Genomic DNA, 26,228 nt, shown 5'->3' with positions numbered 1-26,228 from the left:
ACGGACCAGGGCCTGACCTCAGGAGTGCTGGCGAATAGGAGTCGGCAGGTGAGTGAGTCGGGGAACCCCAGGGGCCCGCGGGTGTGGGTGCAGAAGCCAGGATCTGCAGGTCCACACGGGTACAGAGCTTTACTCCCCGGGGGTCCGAGGGCTCTCAGTGAGGCGTCGGGGTTGGGGGAGCCCTGGGCACAGCTGGGTCCCACCGTGGGCGGCCAGGTCTTTGGATGTGTTAAAGGCCGAGGGCTGGGCCGCAGTGTCCCCGCTGGCCATCGGGGGGGCGGTAGACGGCAGCAAGCCAGATGTGCAGAGAGAGGGCCTAAAACCTGTGCGGCATGCAGTGAGGTCACAGGAACACACCCTTTGTGTAAATTGTGTTCCCATCCCATAGAAGGGACACTGATTTACAAGGACACGCGGCGCCCTGGGGGTGGCCTCCAGGCCCTGGGGTGATGGACTTTCCTCAGCCCCTGATGCTCCCCACCCCGCCCCCAACAGAGGGATGACTGGGCCGTCCAGCTGTGTGACCACTCTCCCTGGCCTCTGCGCGCCTGGGACCCACACACCCCAGGGAGCGGGGAGGGGTGCCCGCTGCCCCTCGGGGCTGGACACTGAGGTGCCCAGGGCGGCTCTGGGGAAGGGGCACCACTGCAGGCCCCGGCACCAGCCCCTACTCCCCACTGCCCTGCAGTCGCATCCACCATGGTGCCCCGAGGCGAGGGGCTCCTGTGGGATGGCTGGGACACCGCAGTGTCTGTTCCCGCCGGACCCCATCCTGGGCACTGTCTGGGGTTGGCTGGGAAGCCTCAGTGGCCCCCCTACAAGCCCACTGACCCCAGCAGTGGGCAGAGCGTCTTTGGGCCTCAGTCTCCCCACTTTGTAGCAGGAAGGGCGGTGCAGTTGGCTGGGAAGAGGGGCCGGGCTAGATAGGCCCTGCCCCTGGTGCCGCCCCCTCCCCAGCGGAGCCGGTGAGCAGGTGTGGCTGGGCCTCTGCAGGACCCCTGTTAGCCAGAGGGGTGAGTGTCACCTGGCTCCAACCCTGAGGTTGTCTGTGATCCTAAGAGGCCGGGCTCAGCAAGTAGCAGGTCTGAGCACCCTGGCTGGGGCGGGGGTTCCCCGCCAGCCTTGCCATGCTTGAGGGGGTCATGATGCCTGAGCCCACAGGGCTGGAGCCCAGGCACTGGTGCTGGGGGAAGCCCGGCCTCTTCTCTCCGCCCCCACCCACCGGTCTTAGCCCCTCCAGGCCTCGCTGCAGGGCCCTGCACTTCCTGATTCTGCTGGAAGGGTTCTTGTCCAGAACTGGCCTGGCCTGGTCCTTCCCAGGCGCACCCAGCCACCCTCAACAGCCTGTCCCCAGTGGCAGCCCCTCCCCAGGGTCCTGGGACGTCCTTCCCCAAGGCTAAGTGTTCTTACTCCCGGCTTCCTGGGCGGCATCCACTCTGCAGAAGGAAACCGTGCTGAGGCCGCTGGCCCTGGGTCACTAAAGCCAGGACGTAGCCCCAGGGCTTTTCCAAACCCACTTCGCTCCACTAACTGGAAATGTACCTGGCGGAGGATGGGTGGCGGGCTGGCCTGCCTCCCCAAGGGCCGGGTCAGCAGTGAGAGGGAGCGGGCAGGCTGCAGGGCAGCTGGCTTTCACAGATGTTCCCACTGCTCCTGCTAGGGCACGCGTGTGCCCACACGCACATGCACGCGCACACGCCTCGCCCTGGCACCAGCTTGCCCCCATGGCAGCTCCAGGAGAAAGGCAGGGAGTCAGCTCACAGGTGGGCAAACGGAGGCCCCAGATGTCCACCTGCCCAGGAGCAGGGCCTGATCTCCGGTGACCCCACCCCCAGACCGTGCCTCCTGCACTGAGCCTGGCCCTGCCCTATCCCCTGGCCTTCAGAGCCTCCCCCCCCCACCCCTCTGCCCCACGGCCCTGCTTGGGCTCGGACCCAGGCTGGGTCTTTCCAGCTGCCTGGGGCCAAAGTCACCTTGGAGGTTAGTAGGGAGGAGCGGCCCCTCCCTCCTGGGGCCAAACCCCTCTACCACCTGGTTCAGTGGGTGGGGCCAGGGTCGGCCCCACCCCTCAGTCTCCTCCCCCTGGCCCAGCCTGCTCCTCCACTTCCTCCTGCAGCCAGTCCCAGTCACCCACTTGTGGTCGGCAGGTGGGAATCCACACCCTGGCTTTTACCAAGAAGACAGGGCCCCAGCAGGATCCGGGCAGCTGGTCAGGAGAACGCTGGGAGCCCCCACCGAGGACAGCACTGCTGGAGCTGAGAAAGGCGCCAGGCACGGGAACTGGGAGGGCTGGTAGGGGGTTCCCCTGAGAGCCGACTGTCCTCGTGGCACCTGGCCCAGCAGCGCCCTGCCCACCCAGCTGGGCCGTCACCCTCTCTAGCAAGCAGGACACTTCTTCCCTGTCCAGGCTGGCTGACCACCCAGAGGCCAGGCCAGCCTGCCTCTCCCACCTGCACATCACCGGGGGTCCTTGGGGAGCAGACCGGCTGGGAGGTGGGGCCGTGAGGGAGGAGATGGATGGGGAACACCCTGGAGGGGCTCCCTCGGGCTCTGCCATGCCCTAAGTCCTCAGACCCACTGGGCAGGCTGGGCCCCAAGGGCTCGAGGGGATGGCCTTGCCGTGACGCTCCAGGCTCCAGACAGTCCAGGGCCGAGGTCCAGCACCGGGACCACGAGCATGACCACACACACGGGGGCCAGCTCCGGCCCACGGCACTGTGGGGATTTCGCAGGGACTTGTGCGGCCTTCACCCTGGTTCAGGTTCAACGTGCACATTTAGGCATTGCAGAAACACTTTAATGTCTCAGTCACAGTTCCAGGGACGGCGCTGCAGGATCACCTCCCTCCACTGCCCACCTGCCCCCGGGCTCGGGGCAGCCCCAGGGCCTCCAGGCCCGCTTCGTCTTGCACTGGGGCAGGAGCGCCATGGGAGGAGCACCCTCAGGGTCATCCCTCTATCTCACGCCCACAGCACAACTGCCCTGCGGGTGCACAGGAGGGCAGAGTGGGGCGGCCAGGAGCTGGGGGAGGGCGCAGCCAGCAGCAGGGCACAGGGCCGGGCTGGGCTCCTCCCGGTGACACAGCTGGGCCCGGGCTGGCACGGCTCCGTGAGCCCGTCTGGCGGGCGCTCCCCGACGAGCAGGCGGGACCTTCCTCCTTGGAAGTGTCTGGAGCACGTGCTGCAGCCCGTGGGGCCTCAGGGGGACCAGGGAACTTCCAGGCCCCCTGGAGATGGGCACGGCCACTTGCTGGAGTGTGGACCACAGCGGGGCCTGGCGATGTGCCCGCAGGCCCGGCTACACGTCCGTCTCCACCCGCAGCCGCTCCATCCTGCGCACGTTGTCCTCCACGGCCTCGCGGCTCGTGATGCTCCGGGCAAAGTCCTCGGGGAACCAGCCGGTTTCTCCATCCCGCAGCCTCTCGCCATAGAACCATCCTGAACCCAGACACAGGGCAAGTGAGAGCAGGGTCCTGAGGACCAGGCAGGGGCCCATTGTTGGCACCCCCGGTCCTCGGAGCTGCTGCTCCAGGAGACACCAGGGCCCAGCATTCCTTGGGGCTGCCCCCGCACCCCGCAGGCCTTGCTCAAGGGCACCTGATGGGAAACCAGGTCCCGACACTGGTATCGGGGGCTGAGCACGTCCCAGCCTGGTTTGCCCATCCTGTACAGGTATGCGCAGGGGCCACCCCTCCCGCTTAGGATACCGGGACCAAGAGCCCACTTTTGATCCTATGACTCTGGGACATTTGAAGACATCCTTGATGGAGGGTGCTGGAGGGGGCCTGGGAATCAGGCCCACCATGAGCTCGGGCAGGGACTGCTCCTGGGGAGGGCGGGCTCGGGACAGCTGCCCGTGCAATGTGCTCTGGACTCTCCCCGGGGCCTCAGATGCTCACTCGGCACCAGCCCCTCCCGCCTGCCCCACGCCCACCCCCTTGTGCTTACCATCCTCGTGCTCCAGGACCAGGACCACATCTGCCTGCTGCAGCGTGATCTCGTCCACCTGCTTGGCCAAGTAGGCCTTGGTGATCTCCACCTGGAGCAGGTCTGCAGAGGGTGGAGGCATCAGTGACAGGACTGTTCCAGGGTCGGGGTGGGCCGGGCACTCTGCAGCCTGAGTCGGGCAGGGCCCAGCTCCAACCCACCCTCTGTGGCCTGGCCCCGGTGGGGCCCTCAGGTGTCCCAGCACATGGACACGTGGCAGCTTCCCTCCAGCTAAAGCAAGGACAGCTCCAGAGGCTGCGATTCCGGGGCCAAAGCGTCCAGCACCGGCTACTAAGGGCCGAGCAGGGCCGGAGCTGGGCTGACAGATCCGCAGGCCAGTCCACTCCAGTTCTTCGGCCTGAGTTTCTGCAGCCACTGGGCGGCGCTCCCTCCCCAGTGCAGGGAAGAGCTGGGTCTGTGCGCACAGATGGCACACACGTCCATCCGGGGCTGGAGCCCCAGCCCCACCCCTGCAGGCCACCCTGGGGGCAGGCCCTGGGGCAGACAGAGGGCTTCACGGCACCTCTCCTCTCCAGGCCAACCCTCAGCCCAGGGCGGGGCAGGCACTCACCTCCTTTGTTGGTGGGGCCCCGCTCCTGCCTCTCCTTGTGAGTGAGGGCCGTGACCCACCGCGCCCGGTCGCTCCTGGGGGCAGATAGAGCCTGAGCGAGGCCCGAGGCTGACTCCACCAGCTGGTGATCTCAGACTCCGCCCCCACAGCATGGCATGGTGGGAAGATAGGGGGTCCCTGAGCAACCCCCACAACCTTCAAGGTGGGATAAGCAGTTGGATGCAGGCTCAGGCTGCCTTGGGTGCCCTGTGGTGAGTGGGCCCTGAGCCAGGAGGTGTACATGGGTGGCCCCCTGCCTCCCGGACCCACTGCGCTGGGGGTCCCTGCACAGGAAGTCACGCACATGTGAAGGAGTGGCAGGCAGGCCTCCTCCAAGGCAGGCTGACACTGAGTCATACCCGCCCAGGGCCACAGAGTCGGGCGGCGGCTGTCTCTGCAGAACCCAGGCCTCCCTGTTTCGTGGCCCTGGGCCCAGAGCACCCTGCACTTGTCAGTTTGCTGTTGGACATGCTCAGCCTCGCCTCCTTACTGGAAAGGAGGGAGCGTGGAAACTGAGCCAGCACCTTTCTGTATGCTGGTCCCCACCACTCTGACCTCACCACCCCCCGCGCCCCGACCCTGTGCTCCAGCCTGCTGTCCTCCTGGGCAGGGGCCTCCTGCCCCAGGGCCTTTGCACTGCCATGCCTCTGCCGGAACTTCCCCCTCCTCTGCGACCCTGGGTCACACCAGATGGCTCAGCTGCGCATCTTGTGGCTGGCATGTCCCGCCCCCGCCGCCCCAAGGTGTGAACTGTGTGAGGACTAGGTTGTCCCTCGCACAGTGCAGCGCCCGGGAACACTGACCACGTCCCCACGGAGCTGTGAGGGCTGCCCCTCCCAGAGTCCGGCCTTACGCGGAGTCGGAGGACAGCAGGAGCCTCTCCTGGCGGCCCTCGCTGTTGTGCAGCAGAGTCAGCTGGAAGGGGTGCGGCACCGAGGAGCAGCGGTTGCCGCCCCCTGGCAGAGAGGGCTCCGAGGGCTCCATCTTCTGGACCTGGATGTGGTCCACCTGGGCGTAGTCCTGGACCACGAAGCTGTCCTCGCTGCAGGCAGACAGGCGGTCGGCCATGCTGCAGGGGTCTGCGGGCAGCCCGGGCTCCCCACGCCTCTGGCTCCCCTGCAGCAGCTGGAAGGGTGCTCCCGAGGGCTGGCTCCCAGGCACCTCCCCGGCCCCAAGGCCGCCGCTGCCACCCGCTCCCTGTGGCAGGCCGTGCAGCCAGAACCCACCTCTTCTTCTTGGTGACCACCAGGACGTCATTGAACAGGAACAGGTAGCATGTCGGCCGGCTGGCGAGCTTTCGGAAAAGCCCGGTTTCTTCCACCATGAAGAGCTCTCCGCGCTTCAGCAGCCAGCGGGAGGCAGAGATGAGCGGGAGGGACTGGGGGCAGAGCCGGAGAGCTGGGTGAGTCCCGACGGGGGGCAGGGGACAAGGACACACAGCCGGCGGTGGGGACTGGGTGACCCAGCCTCCACAGGGCTGGACTGAGGAAGAGAGTCTGACTGGGCCTCCAACAAAGGGCTATTCATTCGGCCGACAGGTGCTCACGGGGCAGCTACTGGGCCAGATCTGGGCCCAGATCCTGCGCAGCAACCTGCCTCTAGCCAGGCCCACGGGCTTCCTGGGCCCCAGCTGAGCGCTCCCCTGAGCCAGGGGGTGACGGCCGCTCTGGGGGAACCTCCTTGCCCAAGACCAAGCAGGGGCTCAGCCGCGTCTATACAGACTGTGAGGAGCCCTTGTTGTGCAGAACCACATCCGGTGTCCAGGGGCCCTTCCTGCAGACGGAGCTCCCTCCTGCTCTGCGGCCCAGAGAACAGGCCAATAAGTGAGAGGCGCAGGTGGACAGGACACCCCTGGCCCCCGCCACCTGGGTCCTACAGCCTCACGGCCGGTGCTCAGACCCAGCCTCCCGCCAACAGGGCAGCTGCTCGGGCGTCTGCCTGGAGCAGGAGTGGGCAGGCAGAGCAGGCTTGGAGGGGAGGACTGAGGAGGCCCACCCACCGTCTCTGTTCCCCAGACACATCCCGCCTGCCGGGACTCTGAGCTGTCCGGCCCCCATGCCCTCCAGTTCTGAGACATCAGGGGGCGAGAGCCCCGCTCAGGGGTCAGCCAGGCCCGAGGCTGGGTCTTTGCTCTGGTCAGGGGTGTATTTCATCCCAAAGGAGAGATCTGCTGCCCGGCCAGTGGGGTCAAGACCCGGCCGAGGGTTTGGGCTCAGCGAAGCCACAGCTGTCATCCCTTGAACGCCTCCTCGGCGAAGCCCACCCTAACCCACCCCAAGGAGCCTGCTCCCCTTCTCTGAACCTCTGTGCCCTCCCTCCACATCTCCGTGACCCCCCTGCCCCGCCCGTGGCTCTGGCTCTCACTGGGCTCCAGCCTGCTGGGCAGCCTCCGGGGGCTGGAGGTCAACAGCTCAGCCTGGTTGGTGATAGGCTGAGGCCCGGCCCACGGAGCTGCTCTGACCCCAGTGTCCTCTGAGTCTCCTGCCCTCTCCAAGCCCCCAGGGCTCTGCTGCAGACAGGCCAGAGGGGCGGGGTGGGGGCGGGGCAAAGGCTGACTCCAGAGAGCGGCTCCCACCAGGGTGCTCCCTGCTGGGCCGCCCCTAGGAGGCGCTCCCTGCAGAGGCCCGGTGGCCCGGGACACGGCGGCGTGGAGGGCACGGCGGCGTGGAGGGCACGGCTGTCCTGGGTGACCACGGGGGCGGGCCCTGGACCGTCCAGGATGGGCCAGTCTGTGGGACATGGGGGATTTGGGGGGGGGCGGAGGTCTGAGCCCTGACTGCTTCGGGGGGGCTGGAGGCTGCCTAGGCCCCACCCCAGAACCAACGGGCTGTCCTGGCCTCACAAGGAAGCCTGAGCCGGCCTGAGGTCATCCAGCCCCTGTCCGGGCACAGCGAGGAGGAGCCCCGGCTCAGGCAAGCCCTCCGACCCGACCTGCCGCCAGCCGCCCCGGCCTGGCCGCTCTGCCAGGTCTGCCTCTGCCCTGCCGCTCCGGGGGTGGGGGCCTCGGGGGGAGGGCGGTGGAGCTGAGCCCTGTGGCCAAGGGCGCACAAGGGATGCTCCCAGGTGGGGAAAGCGGCCTGCAGAGGTCAGGGCAGAGGCTTATTCCTGGGCCTTGCAGGGTGGGCACCCTCCAGAGGCCTGGGGGCAGTGACCCCTGACCTCAGACAGGGCTGGCGGGAGTGGCCTCTGGGGCCGGTGGGGACTGCCTACCTTGACTTTGCTGAAGTCCAGCTGTGTGTGCAGCGTGTACATCTGCTCCGTGCGTTCCATCTTGTGGGCCCCCTCGTTGCATTGCTTCACCAGCTGCAGGGCGTGTGCACACGAGAGCGGCTGTGCTGCAGGCAGTGGCCCGGACCCCGGGACTGCCCAGCACCCCACCCATCCAGCCTGGCCCGGCTGCCCACAAGCGCCGGCCCTCTCGGCTGTCCTAGTCCCTACCCCACTGTGGGCTCCCCCACTGTGTGTGCGCTCCACTCTTTCTGGGAGTTTCCCCATCTACACTGTGAGAAGCCTGGGATGGGCGGCCTGGAAATCCTCCCTGCCCTGCTCTCAGGGTCTCTGCCATCTGTGGGGGTGGGGGCAGAACTTGGGCACTCCTTCCTGCACCCTGGATCCCCCTCACCTTGCTGATGGCCTTGAGTGCACGGCTGGCGGCCCTGTACCTCTCGGGATGGCCCTGGGTCTTCAGGCAGAGTGTCTGCAGGGAGACACCAGACGTGAGCAGCCACACGTGCCTCCTACACCTGGGCTCAGGGGCCGGCCCGGGGCAGGGGCTTCCCTGTGAGCCCCAGGCCCTGGGGGCACCCAGAGGGCTCCTGCCAGGCCCCACTGGGGCATGCAGCCCCCAAAAAGCTCTGCCAGGTCAGGCCAGTCGGGCTGGAACCTGGAGCAGGTACTCCCCCAAGACCCCACCTTTCCCGTGCCTGGCTGTCTTGGTCCAGCCTGGGGAGGCGCCCGGCAGCCTCTGTTTCTTCATTTCACCAGAGGATCTGATCTCCTGTCAGCCTTGGACGCTGACCCACTGAGCACGGGCCACATGCTGCCTCTCAGAGCTCAGCTGGGCCCCTGCCACGTGCCTGCCTGTGTGCACATACGTGCATGAGCACCTCTCAGCCCCATGAGCCTCTCTGCCCCGTGAGCCAGCATCTCAGAGACACGAGCCACTGGGAGCCCCCAGGACCCCTGTGTCCATGAAATAGGCATGGTGATTGGGGCCTGGGTCCCCCCAGGGCCCCCACCCGGGACAACTGGCCGAAGGGTGCTGGGTAGGAGGCAGCCACATCCTGGACCGATGCTCAGCAGGGATCTGGGAGACACCGGATCAGACTCATGGACACAAATGAAGCATCAAGTAAGTGAACAAAAATCCGCTAAGTACAGGAATGGCTCCTGGCAAAGAGAGCTCTGTGGGCAGGGCCACTGCTGCCGGCCACGGGCATCGTGGCCGTGAACGCCGTCTTGTAACTGTCCTCGAAACTGTCACGTACAGACAAAGCGCGAGGACAAGGTCGGGGGGGACTGATGCCCCTCCCAGAGGTGGGACCCGGGCACCTCCCGCCCCCGGCCGGCGTCTGGGCACTCACGTCCGTCAGGAGGGGCAGCCGCGTGACCCGCTGCATGGGCAGGATCAGGAAGGAGATCATGGGCAGACCCCCGCACGCCGGCCGCTGCTCGATCTCCCTCAGGGCCTCTCGGAAGGCGGCGTTGCTGCTTCTGCAACAGAGGACGGGGCTCTCAGCTGCGGCAGGAGGCGTGGCCGGTCCGTAGAAAGCAATAGAAATCAGGCCACGGGCAACATCGAGCTCCGAGACAGGGTGTGGGTCCTCCCGAGGCCACCCGCGCCCCAGCCCCGGGGCCCGGAGGCTGGCTCACGTCAGCTTCTGCAGGGCGCGCTGCTGGTAGACCTCGTTGGAGCAGTAGGCGACGTAGGGGTGGAAGTGCTTCTCCGCGTGCTCCTCCAGGATGTCGCTGATGTCCTCCACGCACACCTGCACCTTGTGCCGCCGCTCCAGGTCCTCAAAGAACCTGCCGGGGGTGGGGGTGAGCACCACGGGCCTGGGGGTCCGTCCCCTGCCGCATATGCACACGCACGCGCACGCGGCAGGAGCCCAGCGAGGCTCCTAGGAGCAGCGCACAGCAGGCACCCGGTGGATGGGATGCCCAGGCTGGACGGGACCCTGGCCCAGGCCCTCCCAAGAAAACCCCAGGACAGATCTTCTCCTTAAACCTGAAGTAACTGGGCACACACCCATGGCCAAATCCAAGGCCACTTCTTGCTAGATTCTGGACAGATTCCAGCGGGCATCATGGGATGTAGACACGTAGGACAAAGAACTTGTCACTTTGACTTCACGCCTGGGGACTTGGGGCAGGACTGCCCAGCGCAGGGCCAGGACAGGGGCTCCAGGCAGATTCCTTGCCAGTGACTGCCGGCCCCCCGATTCCTGCTGGGGTCCGTTTCTGAGCCTCAATCATAACCCGGGCCTTGGCTGCAGAGATGAGGACAAAGCTTGGCCAGTGCTGGCCCCGGGCTGCCCTGAGTTCTGCTCCCACCAGCAGCCACTGCTGCCACAGCCGGGCCTGGCTGGACCCAGGTCAGTCATTGGGTGTGTCAGCTGCTGGCTGGAACCTCCAGTGTGTCCTGCACAGCTGGAAGGAGCCAGACCCTGAGGCCTCATCGCCTCTCCAGGCACTGATACGGCCGCCAGGGTCCTCCACCCCAAGAGCTCTGTCCCCCTGAGAAGCCCTTTCCCCCGAGGCCCCTCCTTGAGCCACGAGCATCTCTGCCCACACCCGACTCTCAGAAGCCTGCCAAGCTGGGCTCCTGGGCCTGCCCCAAGCAGCCTGTCTGGGAGATAAGACAGCTGGTTGACCTCCCAGGGGCAGAGAGCAGAGTCCCTGAGCAAAACCCGCCCCACATGGGGAACCCCAGGCGGCCCACACCCCTCCCTGGGGAGTGACCAGGCGGAGACAGCCAGTCCACCATGGTCCTTACCATCCACCCCGCCTGGGAGGAGGGGAGGGAGCCAGCAGTGTGGCACCAAGGTGGGGGGGAGCAGTGAGAGGGTGGGGAGGGGGTCCCGGGTCCTCAGTCCTGAGGACATCGTGGGGCCCAGCATCAGCCCACCCAGGACGTGTGTCAGAGGTCCCACTGGGAGGAGGGTGGGCTACCTCATTAATCGTGCCCCCACCCCCCAACCCTGTTGGCTCTGATTATCCTTGGCAAGGCTGGTGAGGGTCTCAGGGAGGGGGAGCAAGGCCTTGGCTTGGAGGTGGGCAGGGGTCGCTCAGGCCCCCACTCGCTGGGCCCCGGCCTGACCCCCACTCACAGGGGGACTGCACGTCTTGTAAGTGGGGACACTCTGCGAACCATCGCTCCTGGGCAGCCCTGGCAGACGGGGCCGGGGGTGGCTTATCAGCAGCAGATGAGGACCCCCAGGATCCCGCCCGAGAGGGAGGCCCAGCTGCCTGGACGCAGGGCCACACACACGTGCGTGCACAGGCAGGCCAGGCTGGTCAGTACCTCCCAGGGCGACCTGGAGGCCTTTCCTGGGCTGGCCGGCCCTCAGCCGCTGACCCGAGATAGCTGACTCCTGAGGAGGCCAGAGCGCCCCCGGGGACACTGACGGCCAGCCTGGGGCCCTACGGAGGTCGGAAGCAAACACGAGGGAGCAGCTTCCAAGCGCTCAGCCCTGCTGCACTCGGGCACACGGAGCGCAGGATCAGGTCTGGGGGAGGGGCAGCCCTGTCCCAGGCCCCCCGCCAGGCCGGGGGCTGCGGGCTCCCCATGCCGGTCCAGGGAGCTCTGCCGGGAGCCCTGTCTCCAGGGACCAGACAGCCCTGATACTCCGTGGGGGCCCTTCGGCAGCAGACTCAGGTGGGCTCAGCGAGGGCGGGTCTGGCACTGATCTGAATGAGTCCCCGAATCACCTCCCTCACCTCGCCCCAGTCTGCGGGGTTGGTCGGGGAACGTGGGACCCATCCCTCAAGTTAGGGAGAGTGCTGAGGGTCAGGGAGATGCCAGAGGTGTTATGGGGTCACCCAGGGTACAAGGCAGTGCGGGGCTGAACCCACACAGGTGCTACCTGGATGGTGCCCTCCACGGGGGTAAACGCACACACACACCCCTGACACTGCGCACGCGTGCACACACATGTACACGCACACTCAAGCCTGGGCAGTACTGCAGCTGCACACCTGGCCCCTCCTCCACCTCCTGGTCCTGCAACCAGAGCCCGGGCCGGCACCAGACACCTCTGGGCGGAACATGACCCGGGCTGCAACTCCGGGCTGCCTCCCGCCCGCTTGACCCGCAGCCCCGCACGCCTTGTCATTTCACCCTCTGCACCTGCGTGTCCCCAGGGCCGGCTCTCGGTGGCTGCATGGCCCACGGAGGTCTCGTGTCCCCTCCCCACCCCAGGGCTGCTCCAGATCTTCCATCCACACTCGCAGGCCAGGGTCTCCCAGAGCCCCGGCCTTCCCACCCTCCTGGGAGCCTGCCGCCACTGTCGAGGGGCCCGGGCCTCACTTCCGACTGGCGCCCAGGACGTCCGTGATGTTGGAAAAGAGGTGGTGGTGCTCCGTCTGGGTCATGGTGGCCCGCAGCTCTCTGGACTGCAGGAACTCGGCCACCAGGATACCAAGGCTGTGCTGGTACGAGAACTCGGACGTGAGGATCTCGAAGATGGCCTGGGGCGAGAGCAGAGCGGATGGGGGCAGCCCTGTGTCCCCGGGGCCTGGCCCGGGAGGGGGTTAGGAGAGTTGCCCCGCCACACAGGGGGCCCGGCCCAGGGTGCGATGGTGACGAGTGCTCAGGCCATGCAGATGTGCCCGGGGTGCAGGGGGCAGGCCGGGACTCGGGACCCCTGGACAGGACGCGGGCTGGGACTGTCAGCACAGCTGTGAGGACGTGAACCGTCGCTGGGCACCAGGCCTGGGAAGCAGCCAGCGGGTGAGGGGGCGACGTCACCATGGCTGCTGTGCCTCCCACCCCCCGATGTCAGAAGCAGGGCCACACCCCGCCCCACCTCACCTCCTGCCTCTTGCGCTCCTCGGCTGGTAGCTTGTCCAGGATGCCCGACTCCACCACCTGAGGACGGCACAGGCCCGGAGTCACGGGCTGCACGTCCCGGAAGCTCACCCTCCTGCTGGACCAGAGCCAGCGTGGACAGTAGAGACACCAAGAGAAGGCGGGAGCCAGGCTGGCCTGGCAGAGCCGTCCCTCGTGGGACACCTGGGCTGCCCTTGCAAAGCTCAGCACAGGGGGACTGCTGAGCTGGCCTGTCCCTGCTCTGTCCCCTCACCGACATCTTTCCTCTCCATGGAAACCTCCCCTGGGCGGGACCACCCCCTCGGAAGGGCCCTGGGGCAGCTGAGGAAGGGAATGGGCATCCAGAGGGCAAGGCCAGCAGGCACTCCACGGTGGGGAGGGGGCTCTGCCCCACAGAGCTGCCGGCAGGGGGAGGGGAGGGGGGTGTGGTGACGGTGGAAAGGTACAGAGGCACCTGGGAAAGCTGGGGGCAGGGCCGCGACTCAGACACACCTGGGCCAGGTGAGTCAGCGCACTGCTTGGGAGGGGAGTGACACTGCCCCAGCTCTCTGGCCCTCAGGGCCCCCGGCCCCAGGCTGGAGTGCAGCTAACTCAACCACAGCACGCCTGCCAAGTTCCCTGCCCGGAGGCATCCCCTCTGCAGGACCAGGGCCACCCAGTTCTGCTCCCGTCCCCACTGGACTGGGCAGAGGCTGCCAGCAGCGCCTGGGCCAGGATGGTGAATCCCAGGCCTCGACCTCCAGCCCAGAGGCTTGGCTGGGACACCTGGAGCTCAGGTGGTCAGGAGCAGAATCCCTGGCAGCGTTTTGAGGATGCGGCGTCCTGGACCCCACCCCCACCCAGCTCTGGGCCGCACCTGGCGCCTGGCAGGTGGGAACGAATGTGTATTTCCAGACCTTCCACCTGCTGCCCTTACCCCCACCCCATTTTGGGCCCTCCCTGGCTGATGGCCCCCCGGCATGCACTGCAGATATCACTCCACTCCCAGGGGACGAGGTCAGGAATCTGTCTGTCCCATGGCCAGCTGTGCCCTCTGGAGTAGTGACAGCTGCCTCCCTGGGTACCTGCTTAGAACACCGGGGCCTCTGTCCCTGACATGCTTTCCATGAGGCCCTGTGGGCCAAGTACCAGCCCTGTTTTCAGATGTCAGGGAAGGTGAGGGGGCGGCTTGGCGGTGGTGCGTGACTCCAGCCTGGCTTCTCCCCTCCCCTCCTGCCTCCTTACTCGGACCCTCCTGGCACTCTCTGGGGGCAGGGCCCTGGGAGGGTGTCCCCTGTGCCCACAGTTCCCTCCAGGTCAGCCCGTCACACTCACACACACACACACACACACACACACACACACACACACACGGATGGCACGTGTCCCTCAGTGCTCTCCCCCACAACGGACCGCCCCCAAGGTGCCCCGCAGGGCAGGTAAGGCAGCCGCAGGGAGATCCCCGCAATCTGGGTGCAGATGGGGTGCTTCTAGGAGGCTCTCCCGTCACTGCGAGGACCACCCATGGGCTTGGGAGAAGGGCTGCCCCCCGCATCCCAGCCCCACCTCAGGGAGTTGGCTCCAGGTGATCTGGGGGGGCCGGTAGCTCTTGACCACGATAGGGGCGTCCACCTTTCGGGGTCCCTCAGGGCCGGAGGACTCATCCAGCAAGTCATCGTCGGACTCGTGGCTGGTGTTCAGGCCTCGCTCCCGGATCTCCTGGTAGAACCGGGGGTCTGGGGAGAGGGGGCGGGTCACACGCAGGCCTGGGGGCTCTGGGCCGTCCTGCCCCCCTGGGAGCCCGCAGGTCGAGTCCTCCCAAGGAGCCCCTGAGAGCACCAGGCTGCGCAGGGTCCCCCAGAGCAGGCTCCCCTCGGGCGGGCGCCCTCCCATGGCTGGCTGAGCCCAGGGCAGGGGTGGCATCCGGGTGCAGAATGTGGCACCTTCAGACCCGAGCTGAGCCGACAAATCAGAGAGCCGCAGGGGCTGCCTGACGTGGCCTTGGGGAGTGGGGCTGGGCGGGGGCTCCCTGAGGGCTCGGGAGACTGGTCCCAGAGCCCTCCTACCGGAGGGAGGTGCGGTTTCCGGCTCTCGGGCTCTGTCTGCAGCCGCACACACCGCAGCAGCACTGGGCGGGTGCATGGATCGCGGCGGCTCTGAGCCCTCAAAGCAACCCCTCCAGTCTCCTGCCACCGCGGCCCCAGTGGGGCACTGCAGCTGCCCTCCTGGGGCAGGAGGCCCCGATCCTGTTGCCTCCCCACTTCCAGGCCTGCGGCTGTCCACAGAGGTTGGGGCCGGCAGGGAGGGGGCCCTTCTTGCCTGCCGCCCCTCACACCCACTGGGTGGTCCATCCTGGCTGGGTGGGCACCTGCCTCTCCAACTCCCATGGGGCCCTCCGGGCGTCCCAGTCCTCAGCAGGCTGAATGCACTGCGCTGGGCCCTGTCACGGCCCAGCCGTGACCCACGCCCCCGAGCCTCCTAGACTGGGTCCCTGTGACTGCATGACTGCACCCCAGGCCTAGGGCTCTCTGTTTGGTCTTGGTCCCGCCAGCAAGGCCTGGCGCGTGCGCTCTCACACACACACACACACACACACACACACACACACACACACACACACACACACACACACACACACACACGGCGTGCTCAACAAACATCTCCTGAGTGTGGGGGCTCTGTCTGCCCCTGGCCCTGGGACAGCACAGAATCTGAGCAAACTTTCTAGATCCAGCAGAGCAGCAGAGTCTGAAGGGCCACGGGTCCTCCAGTCCCTGGAGGGATCCCATCCCGCACACCCTCCGTGCCACTGCTCCCAGACCTTCCGCCTGCCCCAGGACGTCACAGGGAGACCTGCCTCACCCGGCCCCAGCCTGGCCCAGAGCCGCCAAGGTCGCCCCCTTGGCCGTACTCACCGTCTTTGAAGGAGCCCTTGTGTGCGCGTTTCCGCCCCAGTGTCTTCTGTGTGGAGAGACACAGAGACATGGGCGGTCAGCGGGGAGGGGCGGGTGTGGGGCTACAGCGGTCCCTCCACCCGGGCTCCAATGGGAGGCGGCTCTGCTGGGCATGCAGAGGTGCTCAGGAGATGTGAGCTCCAGGAGGGAGGAGGGGCTGCCAAGCGGAGGCAAGGGGTGGGATGGGGGCTCAGCACAGGCAGGGCAGGTGACCTACGGCTGGGCAGGTCCAGGACGGCTGCCTAGAGGTGGAGGCATGTTGAAAGGGGATGCTCAGAAAAAGGGCGTCACGACTGTCCTGGAGGGAAGCCGAGGCAGGACAGGTGGGCTGGCAGACGGCTGAATAGGGACAGTGGGGTGGGGGCTAGGGCCGCAACCCGGGCCCCGTGTGTAGGGGACTTGGGGCGGCAGGAGGAGCAGGGCCTGGGCCTGGTGGGTTACCCGGTTCTAGCGCAGGCCCGGGCCCCTGCCCCAGTGGGGGTGGGGCTGCCGAGGCAGGTGGAGGGCGGGGCTCTTGGGGCCCCACCAGGTGCCTGCTCAGACCCCGTCTCCTTGGCTGGGCCGCACCACTTCCCATGACCTCTTGCTTCCAGGAAAGTAGGAGCTGGTTTCTTGAAACAAGTTGTGGCCTGAATGCTCCTGTTGCTGGCCTGAAGTGTGGTGCTCCCGGCTGCATCTGGTGTTGCTCCCCCGCTGCCCTGCACCCCCCAGAGCCCCCATCCCTTCTGCCTTCTGCCCCGCTGTTGTCTCGGTCCCTCTCCCACCTCGCCCCCACCCTGTGTCCTCGCCTCTGCTTTAATCCTCTTTTCTCCGGGACCCCCTCTTCCTGGGCCCTGAGCTCCTGGGGAGCCCCTCCTGTGCTCCTTCCACGCCCTGAGCACCCCCAGCCCAGCCCATCGTGCCCCTGCCACCCGCCTGCACCTGCCACCCTGGGAGCTTTCCTGGGGCCTGCCACCGGGCTCAGCTCCGCACCCTGGCACTGGCACCAGGTGCCTGGGGGTCAGGAAATGTTGGCTGGGTGTGGGAGGCAAGCGTGAGCGAACGATGGACCCTGCAGGCCCGGCCCCGGGCGGGTGCGGAGTGCCGAGGTTCACCAGCGGAACGGCAGGGGCTATGCTCCACCTCCCGGGACAGGGGTGTCTTTAGACAGAGGACAGTAGCTCGGGACTCCCTGCCTCCGCCCTTCTATGCACCAGGTGCCAGCATTCTGTGGGGCGGTCTGGGCTTCTCCCCAGGCCGGGGCCAGGGCTCATGGTCAGGGCAGGAGCCTGTGGTAGAGGGGGCCACCGGACGGCAACCGCAACCGTGGGCACAGGGAGCCCCGAGCCGGCTGTCAGGCCGGGCAGGGAGGGAGAGGGTGCAGAGGGCGTCAGATCTGAGCTGCTACCGCCCCTCCTGAGTCCCCCACGACGGGAGCTCAGGCTGGCTGCTGCTGCAAGGCCATCCCTGAAATCTGTCCTTCAGACAGGCGGCGCCCCCTCGGGTCCCTCCACAGGCTGCACTCCCTGCTGTGCGTGAGAGTCTGGTGTTCTGGGTAAAACCCTCGACCTTTCCGAGCCTCAGCGGCCTCATCTCTAAAATGGGAACATTCCGACTCTGCTCACAGCCCGGCCGCTGGGCTTAACTGGGATAGGCCGCCCCAGGAGCCTGCACAAGGCGGGGCTTGCTGGACGGCAGCTGCGCGACGCCGGCGGGGAGGTGTGCCCAGGCCGCTCCCTGCCCACAAGCTCCCGCGGCCCCTCGAGGCATGTCCTTCTCCCCGTTGCCCAGGCGGACGGGCCCCCTACCTTATTTTTGGCTGCGCACCGAGCAGGCTGGCTGGGCTCCTCAGCCAGAGCCTGCAGCTTGGGGGTGAGCTGGACAGTGTCCCCCTCGCCGCCCGGGGTCCCCAGGCCCTTCATGGCCGCCCGGTAGGACTGGTTCCGCAGGTTTCGTCTCAGCATCCCTCCGGGCACCATGTCCACGTCCATGTCGTCCAGGGAGAAGCTGGGGGCTGAGAGGAGCCGGGGGTCCCGCCGGGCGGCCTCCTTGCTGAGCACGGCCGCCCCGAAGCTCTGATGGCGGGCCGGGGTCTTAGCCTTGCTGGACACGGCCAGGCTCCTGGGGATCAGCTGCTGGGTGCCCATCTTGAGGGCCGCCGGGCTCTGTGTGCTCAAGACGATGGCCCTCGGCTCCTGGGCCTCGGGGGATGGTGCTGGGGGTGCCGGGGTGTCAGGCTGGAAGGCGGCATTACTCCTGGCTGGCAGGGAGCCCCGGACCATCGGGAGCCCGGATGCTGGGTTTCCTTTGGCGTCGAGCCGCAGCTCCGAGTGAAAGCGGTATTCCAGGAGCTTCTCCTCCAAGGAGCTGTCCGAGTGCCGCTGGGCCATGGCGAGTGGCCGCAGGGTCCTGGGGGCAAGGACAGAGATGAGGCAGCCCTCCTGCACACCGGCCCCACTGCTCTTCTCAGCATCTGCCTTCCAGAGCCCGAGGTACGGCTGCCAGGACTCCCAGCCCATGGTCCCCGGACTCCCCAGGGAGGTGGGAGCGCAGCCGGCTGGAGGCGTGCAGGGAGGCTCGGGACAGTCTCAGACCTGCAGGGACCCAGGCTGCCGGAATCAAGGCAGAGGACAGGAGGCTGGTCGCCAGGGCTCTGGGAACCTGGTGGGAGCAGCCTGCTTAGGGGCTGGCCTGGTGAGACACCTGTGTTTCCTCCGCTGGGTGGGACAGGCTCTGTTGGGGATGTAAGCATGGGGCAGTGCAGGCTGCATGGGACCTGGACTGGAATCAGCCACTCGGCCTCTTGGCACCATTTCCTCAGGGTCAGCATGAGGACGCCAAGAAACGCTGTCCGTGCCAGACAGCCTGGCTGCGCCCCCGCCCCGCCTCACCCCGGGTTCCGAGCACGCAGGGCCAGGCTTCGCTCTGTGGCTCCAGCTGTGGCTCCAAATCGAGAGGCATGGGCTTCATTCTCATTTTGCAGAGAGGCCAGGGGCTGGCAGGACGCATGGGAACAGGGTCTGAACCCAGGCCTGTCTGATTCTCTTGTCTCAGCGCCGCCTGGGGTGACACCACTGTGTTCAGCCGTCTACACGGCCTTTCCACTCGTCCCATGACACACTCACACTTTCCACACGTCTGAACTCAGAACGGGGCCAACAATCTGTCTCAGGAGCCTTGCCAGGCACGGTCACGGTGGGAGCCACGTGGTCCCGGAGAGGGCGGGGGTGTTTGCATAGCTCTGCCCCGGCGCCCACAGCCCCAGGACACACTGTGCTCCAGGGGCGCGGCCGTGGCCTGTGACCGGTGCCCTCCGAGGGCTGCCCACTCTCCCCGCATCCCCCAGATGTTCCAGCCCATCCCTCCCAGCACCTCATGTCCCACCTCCACCCCTTCTCCCTCTCCATCCTCACCCACCCTCCAGCCCTCGGCCAGCCTGGCAGCCCCATGTGCCCACCACTGTCCCCCACTTTCCTCCTTCCAGCACAGGTAGGGCTGAGCAAAGGACGTGTGTCCCTCCTGGGCAGAAACTTCTGGAGCCACTGACAGATTCCCCGCCATACCCTCCCCCATGGCAGTGATGGCAGGAGGGCACATCTGGATGGAGCCCCACCGGCCTGGGACCTGAGTGCCCAGGACGTGCAGGGCCCAGAGACCCAGGGTCTCTAAGCACTTTGCAGGGCTATTTGTCACTGCAGCATAACCAGGCTCATCCTGACTGTTAGCACATCATTTGGCCAGTGTGGGTGGGTCCACGGCCACCTGTCACACCTCTGGGCCAGGCAGAGCCACTTACAAGCTTCAAGGGCACCAGCCTCTGACCACTGACCAATCCAATCTGAGGGTCTGCTCTCCCATCACCACTGTCACTTCTCCCCACTGCTCGCTGCACCTTGGTTTCAAAATCTGTAAAATGGGCACAGTAAGAATCACCCCCGCCTCCCGAGGGTGCTGGGAAGGGTGGTGGGCTCATAGGTGCTGGGCATGAGGGGCCGCTGAGGGCTATAGCCTTGCAAGACCAAGCTGCATAGAAGGTCACCTGGAGCCTCAAGGGGAGAGGCTGCCGGCTTAGCACTTTGTAGGATCAAAATCCAACAGGAGGAGAACTCGCTCCTTTAATTCTTTCCCCTTTGAATAAAAACCTGGATAGCCACCCTTCATGTGCTTCTGATATACACTTCTTAAATGTTCAAATGCTTCTTAAATGTTAGCATGATCAGGGCCGGGTGAGGGGGGGAGCCTGTTTTCCAGATGGGGAAACCAAGGCTCCAGGCCGCCTGCCCAGGGGCCCAGCTGGGAGGGAGCCTCGCCACCACGCCTGCGCCGGAAGTGGCAAGGCCTGGGATGGTGGGTGCCACCGGGGAATCACCATCTGCCCCAGGAATCACCGGGCGGGTCCCAGCCCGAGCCCACCTCACGCACAGCCTTGGGTCTGCGTGCTCGCCCTGGGAGGTTCCAGCTTCAGCCTAGGAATCCCTCTGACGGGAGGCCGGGCAGGGCCGGCGCACGGGGCTGGCCTCGCTCATGGCGCGGTCAGGGCGACTGCAGGGCACCTGGAGGCCTGGCTCTCTGCCTGGCTCTGCCCCAGCCCATCAGTTTTCGCTAAAACCATCCCAGGAAGGCGTGTGCGGCTCAGCCTCCAGGGCCTGCAGGGAGGGGCTGCCCACCCGCCCGTGAGCCCTGGCCACCCCCACAGCAGGAGGACGGCCCACGCATTCCTGGGGACAGTCTGAGTCACCAGGCTGAGGGTGGCAGCAGCCAGCCCGGGCCTCCCAGGGAGCCGGCAGCCATGGGCGGGGCCACACCCGCCTGGGTCACCCACCCCCCGGGAACCTGGCTGCCCGTCAGCCAGGCCTGGCTGACAAATGGGCTTCTTTCGCACTTGTATCTGTTTGCACACCGAGCAAAATGCACCCCAGCGGGCGGCCGGCCAGGAGACCCCCGGTGTCTGAGCCCTTTTATTCTAGCCTCGGCGTACCTGCCACGGGGAAAGCTGACGCTGTCCTAACGCGCAGGTGGCACTGAAGGGCCAGACAGTGACTGCGGGGCCGTGAGCCCCGCCCGCCCCGTCCCCTCATCCATCCTCCTTCCCCGCCTCCTCCCTTCTGGAGCCCCAGGCCTGAGTCTTCCTGACCCCCTCCTCTGAGCCCGGCCAGTGGCGCTGCGTCTCCCAGGAGAGGGCAAAGTCTGCTCCCGGCTGGAAGGTGCCAGGTGGAGCCCGTCAGGCCCGCCATGGCTGGACGTGACCTTGGTTCCTCGGAGGGGGCCACACCCACAGACCTGGGCCACCCCCAGCGCGGGACCCAGGCCTGAAGGAGAGGGGCGCTGTGCCAGAGGTGTGGGCAGCTGCCCCAGAGGTGTGGGCAGCTGCCCGGCTCTGCACGAGCCCCGGGCCCCAGCCTGAGCGGCCCCCGGAGTAGCAGGCATCACAGGGCCGCCGTCTTCTTCCTTCCAGTGTTTAGTCGGTCACACAGCCGCCTGGGTGTAGGTTCAGAAGTCAAACAGCACCGAGAGGCTTATCATCAAAGACAGGTGTCCTCCCCCGCACGCCACCCCATTCCCCGCCAGCCACCACTCTGGGCTTCTCAGCTTCCTCCCAATCCCCAGACCAGGCCCGGCGCTCTCTTTCACGGTCTCCCGGCCGTGGGCGTCACCGGCCCTCTCTGGCCGGCTGCGAGGACGAGACCCCAGCCTCGGCTCGGCCCTTCCGCGTGGGTGTTGGTGTCAGCACGGCCCGCCTGCCCCCGCTTCTCGTTAATAATTCTCTCTCGTTTACTGGCTGGCCTTCCTCCTGTTAATTTCCTGGGTGTGCCCCAGCGGCCGCGCCCTGAGAATGCTGGCCACACAGTGCGCAGGGTCAAGCGGCCGCCCGCCTTTGCCCAGAGACCCTGTCCTCTCTCCCCGGCACACCCCTCCCCGCTTCGGGGGCAGGAGATCGGCCCTTGGCCCCCACCCTGCACACCAGTCCTCTTCTTTCTTCCTTCCCTCCCCTCTGAGCCAGGGCGCGCCCCCTGCCCCCACCCACTGGCATCTTCCCAAGGCAGCGCCACAGGAGGGAGATCTTTGTTTAAAAATGTCTCCTTTCTGCCTTTTCCTCTGCCGGTAGCCAGCGGAGCTTAGGGTCCCATTTGAGACTAGTTTCTTCCATAATGGAGAAGGCTCCTTCCCTTGCCTTCCCACTGCTGCTGAGACATCGGTCTGACTTCTCCTCCTCGCGTCGTGACGGGAGGCTCTCTCCAGCGCCACCGGGGGTGTGGGCTCCCCGCTTGACCCCCGAGCACTGACAGCCACGGGGAGGCGCTCACAGAGACGGAGCCACAGGCTTGTGCATCCTGCCAAGCTGTTTTAGGTCCGCACGTTTCCCAGTGGTGCTTCTTTGATAGGTCCTCCCACCTCTTTTCTCTGGTCTCTTTCCGGAACAGCCATCTGTGAGCACTGACGCCACTGAGCTGCCCTCCTAATCTCCCATCTCTCCCTTCCTGCATCCCGCGTCCTCCTTTGTGAGGGGCTCCCTCCATCCCCCCAGATGGCTCTTGTTCTCCTCGTCCTACGAGGCGCTCTCTCCTGCTCTTTACTCACCGCAGCCTGTTCTTATTTCGCGAATGCCATGCCCTCTGTCAATGTATTTTCTTTCCAACTAGTTTCTCTCTGCTCCTGGCCTGGCCACACTTCTCCTTCATCTCAGCCCCCTCCCAGGCCCCAGGCTTTCCTCAAACACCGGGTGGTCCCGGTCCTGGTCTGCTGTCGGCTTCTGTTAGGAGACAGGCAGGTGCTGGTGGGGGTCCTGTACCCCGAGCGCACACATGGCCTTGTGCTTGGGTAACTCTGCCCAGCCAAGCTCAAGAGTCGGAGTCACATGGAATTTGGGGCAGAAGCACGCGCTTCTGCCTGGCAGACTCTTGGGGACCCCTCACCGGGTCTGGGTCCGGCAGCTCCTCCTCCAGCAGAGTAGCTCTTTCATTGTCCTCGTCAGATGCTGGCCAATGCCTGGTGTCCTGCAGCCAGCATAGGGGATGGGTGAGAGCGTGTGCCCTTCAGGCAGCAATGTCGCTCAGAGAGGCCGGACACCCTGCAGTGACCACTTGAGTCACAGAGGCAGGTCTGCTCCCCAGCAAGGCAGCCCCGGAAAGCTCCCCCAGAGATGCCCATGGCAGTGAGGGCTTCGTGGTGACTGTCTGTCCCTCTGTCTTCCCCAACGAGTCTGTGCGTCCTTTAGGAGCAAGGACGACTTCCTGTTCATGTCCCCACAAACAGTTGGGCTCAATTCCCAAACTGAAGAGGGAAGGCTGACATTGTGAGCACCTGCTCTGGGCTCCTCTCCCTGGAAGCACGTCTTCCGGAAGAGGCCCTGCTGCTCTATGCGGAAGATTAACCCGCACAGGCCTTGGCTTCGAGTGAGGCAAATCCTCCAGGGCAGCGCCGCGGGGGCTCCAGGCCTGTCTGTGCCACCGCCCGGTGACACCCTGCTGCTCCTGCTCAGGGTGGGCTGGGAGGGCCCCTACCTTTGAGCCCTGGGAACCACAGCACTAGCTTTTCCCTTGGCCCCTAAGCAGCCCGCCCTGGGGCCCCCGGCGCACGTGCAGATGCGGGCAAGGGGTACGTGGGACCCGGGCGGCAGGAGTGGTGGGCTGAGGGTCAGCGGGTGGAGGCAGAAGGGCCTCCGGTGGCCTCAGCTGACCGACACAGCTTGTCTGGTCCTGAGCCGCTCTTGGCTCCACCCTGGCTGTGTTCTGGGTCGCCTGGCCCAGGGGGCCCCGTGCAGCCCAGCCCCCCAGAGCCCTGGTTCTTCTGGGTGGATGGGCTTCCTGGGGCCGCAGTGGGCTCAGTGCCGTCCCTCCTGCTCCCCCGAAGAAGCACAGCCCCCCTGGCCTGGGCCTGTGGCCCTGGTCTCAGTCGCTCTCACAGACACCGGGACCCAAACTGCACGGAGCTGAGGACCCACTGCCCCTTGGGTGAGGTCACCTCGACACCTCCATCCTTGGGGCACCTCTGTCCCTCTAAGGTCTGAGGGACTTGACCCTGCCTGGAGGGGCTCAGTCCGCCCGGCACCGTGTGCCCAGGCTCGTCTTTGCTTGGGCAAACTGGACCCACAATGATGGCCTTGTGCTCGGGTAACTCTGCCCGGCCAAGCTCAAGACTTGGAGTCACGTGGAATTTGGGGCAGGATTTGGCTTCGGAAAACACACAGCATGTAGCAAACAGTTTCGTTCGCAAAGTGGTGGGGGGCAGCTGGGGGCTCTCCACTGAGGTGCCTTGGCCCCCTCAGCTGACACTCAGCAGCGTCTGGAGACAGTGGTCACAGCTGGGGCCGAGCTACTGGCCTCTTGTGCGTAGGGCCCAGGGGTGCTGCCCAGTGCTTTACGGCACACAGGGCGGCCCCACAAGGGATGATCTGGAACAAACGTCCCCAGGGCTGAGCTGGAGAAACCTCAGCTTAGCTAAGCGCAGACTCACCCGCCAGCGTGGGGGTCGGGAAGACCCGCCGGCCGCCCTCGGCCCGGGACGCAGCCTGGCAGCCGGCAGTGCTAAGCCCTGGGCTCCCCCTTTGGACAACGGCTCCAGGCCCCTGGTGGGGCGGTCATCACAGAGACCGCCCTCCCGGTTCAGCCCGCGGTGCCCACCCGTCCAGGCCCCTCCGTGGCTTCCTGCTCCCGCCTCTGAGTCCAGACGCCCCATAAGCCCAGCCGCCTTGCCAGGCTTGGCTGGCACACAGGGATGGGGAATCAGAGCCCTGACTCCACAGGTGGCCCGCACAGATGACCCACAGGTGTCCTCCACACACTCTCTCGTCCTCTGTGTCCTCAGTCCCTCGCTGCTCTTCTGGAAGGAGGGTACTTTCCCTCTCTGCCAGGTGAGAAGCAGGTGCAGAGGGAATGTGACCCCTGCTGGGGTCGGGCAGCGGGCAGCAGAGAGCTGGGTGGGGAGCCAGGCCCGGTCCGACCTAGATCACTGCCCCAACGCCAGCGGGGCGAGTGGCGACTCTCACTGGAAATAAAGACGCTGGGACAGGTGGCTGGTCACCTGAGCACGGACAGTAACTCCCACAGGCGAAGGAGACAAGCAGCTGAGACCCACTCAGAAACTGAAACTAAAATCCCGGGAGCACAGACTGGCACCGCAGGGGCCCCGGCAAGCTGCCTCACGCCGCTTCACCTCTGCGCCTGGCTCCCTGCCGTGCCAGGTCAGAGACACCCCCAGGAACCAGAGCCCCTGGGGAAGAGGGATGTCCCCCCCCCCCGCCCCCACCCAGGGTCCTTCCTGCAGGTGTCCAGGCGGGGGGGGGGCCCCTGCCGGCTAGCTGCCCCTGCCAGGAGGCCTCGGGGGAACCCCACGATCTACCCCACAGAAGTTCTCATCTTTTGTGGCCTGTGGGCATCGTCAGAGCAGCGACCAGAACAGAAAGGAGCCCCAGCTGAGTCAGCATCCTCTAACTACTCTCATTTTACAGAGGAGGAAACCGAGGCCCAGAGGGCTGAAGTCACTTGCCTTAAGTCACACAGAGCCAGGATTTGGACCTGGGGACCCCACCCCTAAGCACTAGGCAGCAGGGGTGCAGGCAGACCGGTGTACAGAGTCAGGGGTGCTGCAGCCCGTCCCAGCCAGGCCCGCAAGCTGCTTTGCCTGGCCTTGGTTGGCCTGACAAGCACCCCTTAACCCCTCACCAGGAGGTGCAGACTGTCCACCTCAAGGACAGAGGAAGGAATCAGGCTGTCTGGGCTCCAGGTGGGACGGGGAGCTCCCCAGCGCCCCCGCCCCCACGCCAGAGAGGGGACTGAGGCCCACCCACATCTGGGAAAGCAGCCTCGCTTCCCAGGTGCGGAAGCGGAGGCTGGGCAGGCAGACAGGTGTCCCAGCAGCAAGCGGAGCCCGCAGCAGCTTCCGAGTCGAGCCCCACCCTCCTCCCTCCCCTCTCCTTCTCGGCTCAGGCAGCGCAGGACCTCTTCCCTGCTGGGGGCTGCTCCCCACGGTGGGCGAGGAGTTCCTTCTCCATTTGCTGCGGGGAGGGCTCCTCATTCTTCGGGCTGCTGACTCTTGTGCCGAAGCAGGTTTGGGCAGCAGATTCTCCAGGGTTTGGGGAGAGTTCTTTATTGCCCCTCCCCCCTTTTCAAAGGCCCTGGGGCTCCCTAAAGATCTCTCAGCTCCTATGCCCCGGTGGGAGCTCTGGCTGCAGAGTTCCTCTCCAGGGCCAGGAAGCCGTCCCCTAGGGCTCAAAGGAGGGTAGGGGGCGGAGGGACGCCAGGAAGCTTGAAGCCCGGCAGTGGAGGGGGGGTGGTAGTTCGGGGGCCCTGGGGCCAGCCAGGCCCCGCCCCCTCCCGCAGCCCGGGCCACAGCCACCACCGCGGAGGGAGGGAGCCGCAGAGTGTCGTGGCCCCTGGGGCGGGGCTGGCGGAAAAGCGCAGGGGAGGGAAGGCGCCCCTACGGTTGCCGGCCCCCCTCCAAGGTGTACCCCCACTGCCTCGCTCACCCGTCCTTTCCCAGGCTCACCTCTTGGCCCCTCACCTGCCCCCAGGCTTACCTGCGCCGCGGGGCGGAGGACGGAGCTACGAGCGCGGCGGCCGAAGTGGGGCCGGTCCAGCCTCCAGGCTCCCGCCCTGGCTGGGCGGCCGTTCCGGGCCCCGCGCTGGGTCCCGGCCGCTCGGTCCCTCCCTGTCCCCGCCCCGCCACTTCCT

The 26,228-nt window shown here is 66.4% G+C and overlaps 1 protein-coding gene across 4 annotated transcripts; it reads right to left on the bottom strand.

Annotated features, from left to right (window-relative positions):
• Positions 1–2,780: 2,780 nt before the first annotated feature.
• ARHGEF16 (Rho guanine nucleotide exchange factor 16) lies at positions 2,781–26,228 on the bottom strand. 4 transcript variants are annotated; one of them, XM_032494998.1, is made up of 15 exons: positions 26,075–26,228; positions 17,367–17,967; positions 15,541–15,586; positions 14,192–14,361; positions 12,629–12,685; positions 12,125–12,285; positions 9,469–9,621; positions 9,180–9,309; positions 8,219–8,293; positions 7,807–7,899; positions 5,823–5,974; positions 5,450–5,638; positions 4,558–4,631; positions 3,948–4,049; positions 2,781–3,437 (listed from the first exon to the last, which is right to left on the bottom strand). In XM_032494998.1, exons 2-15 carry the CDS (start codon positions 17,946–17,948, stop codon positions 3,298–3,300), a joined length of 2,124 nt encoding a protein of 707 aa, XP_032350889.1. In that variant the 5' UTR covers positions 17,949–17,967; positions 26,075–26,228; the 3' UTR covers positions 2,781–3,297. The 4 variants fall into 4 exon arrangements, with proteins under 4 accessions (XP_032350889.1, XP_032350892.1, XP_032350890.1 ...); XM_032495001.1 differs by lacking the exon at positions 26,075–26,228 and adding an exon at positions 19,972–20,230; XM_032494999.1 differs by lacking the exon at positions 26,075–26,228 and adding an exon at positions 18,450–18,932.

Source organism: Camelus ferus, chromosome 13, assembly GCF_009834535.1.
Source record: "Camelus ferus isolate YT-003-E chromosome 13, BCGSAC_Cfer_1.0, whole genome shotgun sequence".
Classification (NCBI taxonomy): Eukaryota; Metazoa; Chordata; class Mammalia; order Artiodactyla; family Camelidae; genus Camelus; species Camelus ferus.
The sequence above is the reverse complement of the archived record's forward strand: the minus strand, read 5'-3'. Positions and strand labels throughout refer to the sequence as shown.

Bases quoted from the DNA above. Each gene is read 5' to 3' on its own strand.
- ARHGEF16 (XM_032494998.1), bottom strand. From the start codon at position 17,948: ATGGCCCAGCGGCACTCGGACAGCTCCTTGGAGGAGAAGCTCCTGGAA. The intron at 4,632-5,449 runs GTAAGGCCGGAC...ATCTGCCCCCAG, and splicing joins CTGCTGTCCTCCGACTCCGC to GAGCGACCGGGCGCGGTGGG. The intron at 4,050-4,557 runs GTGAGTGCCTGC...CACCCTCTGCAG, and splicing joins GGGCCCCACCAACAAAGGAG to ACCTGCTCCAGGTGGAGATC.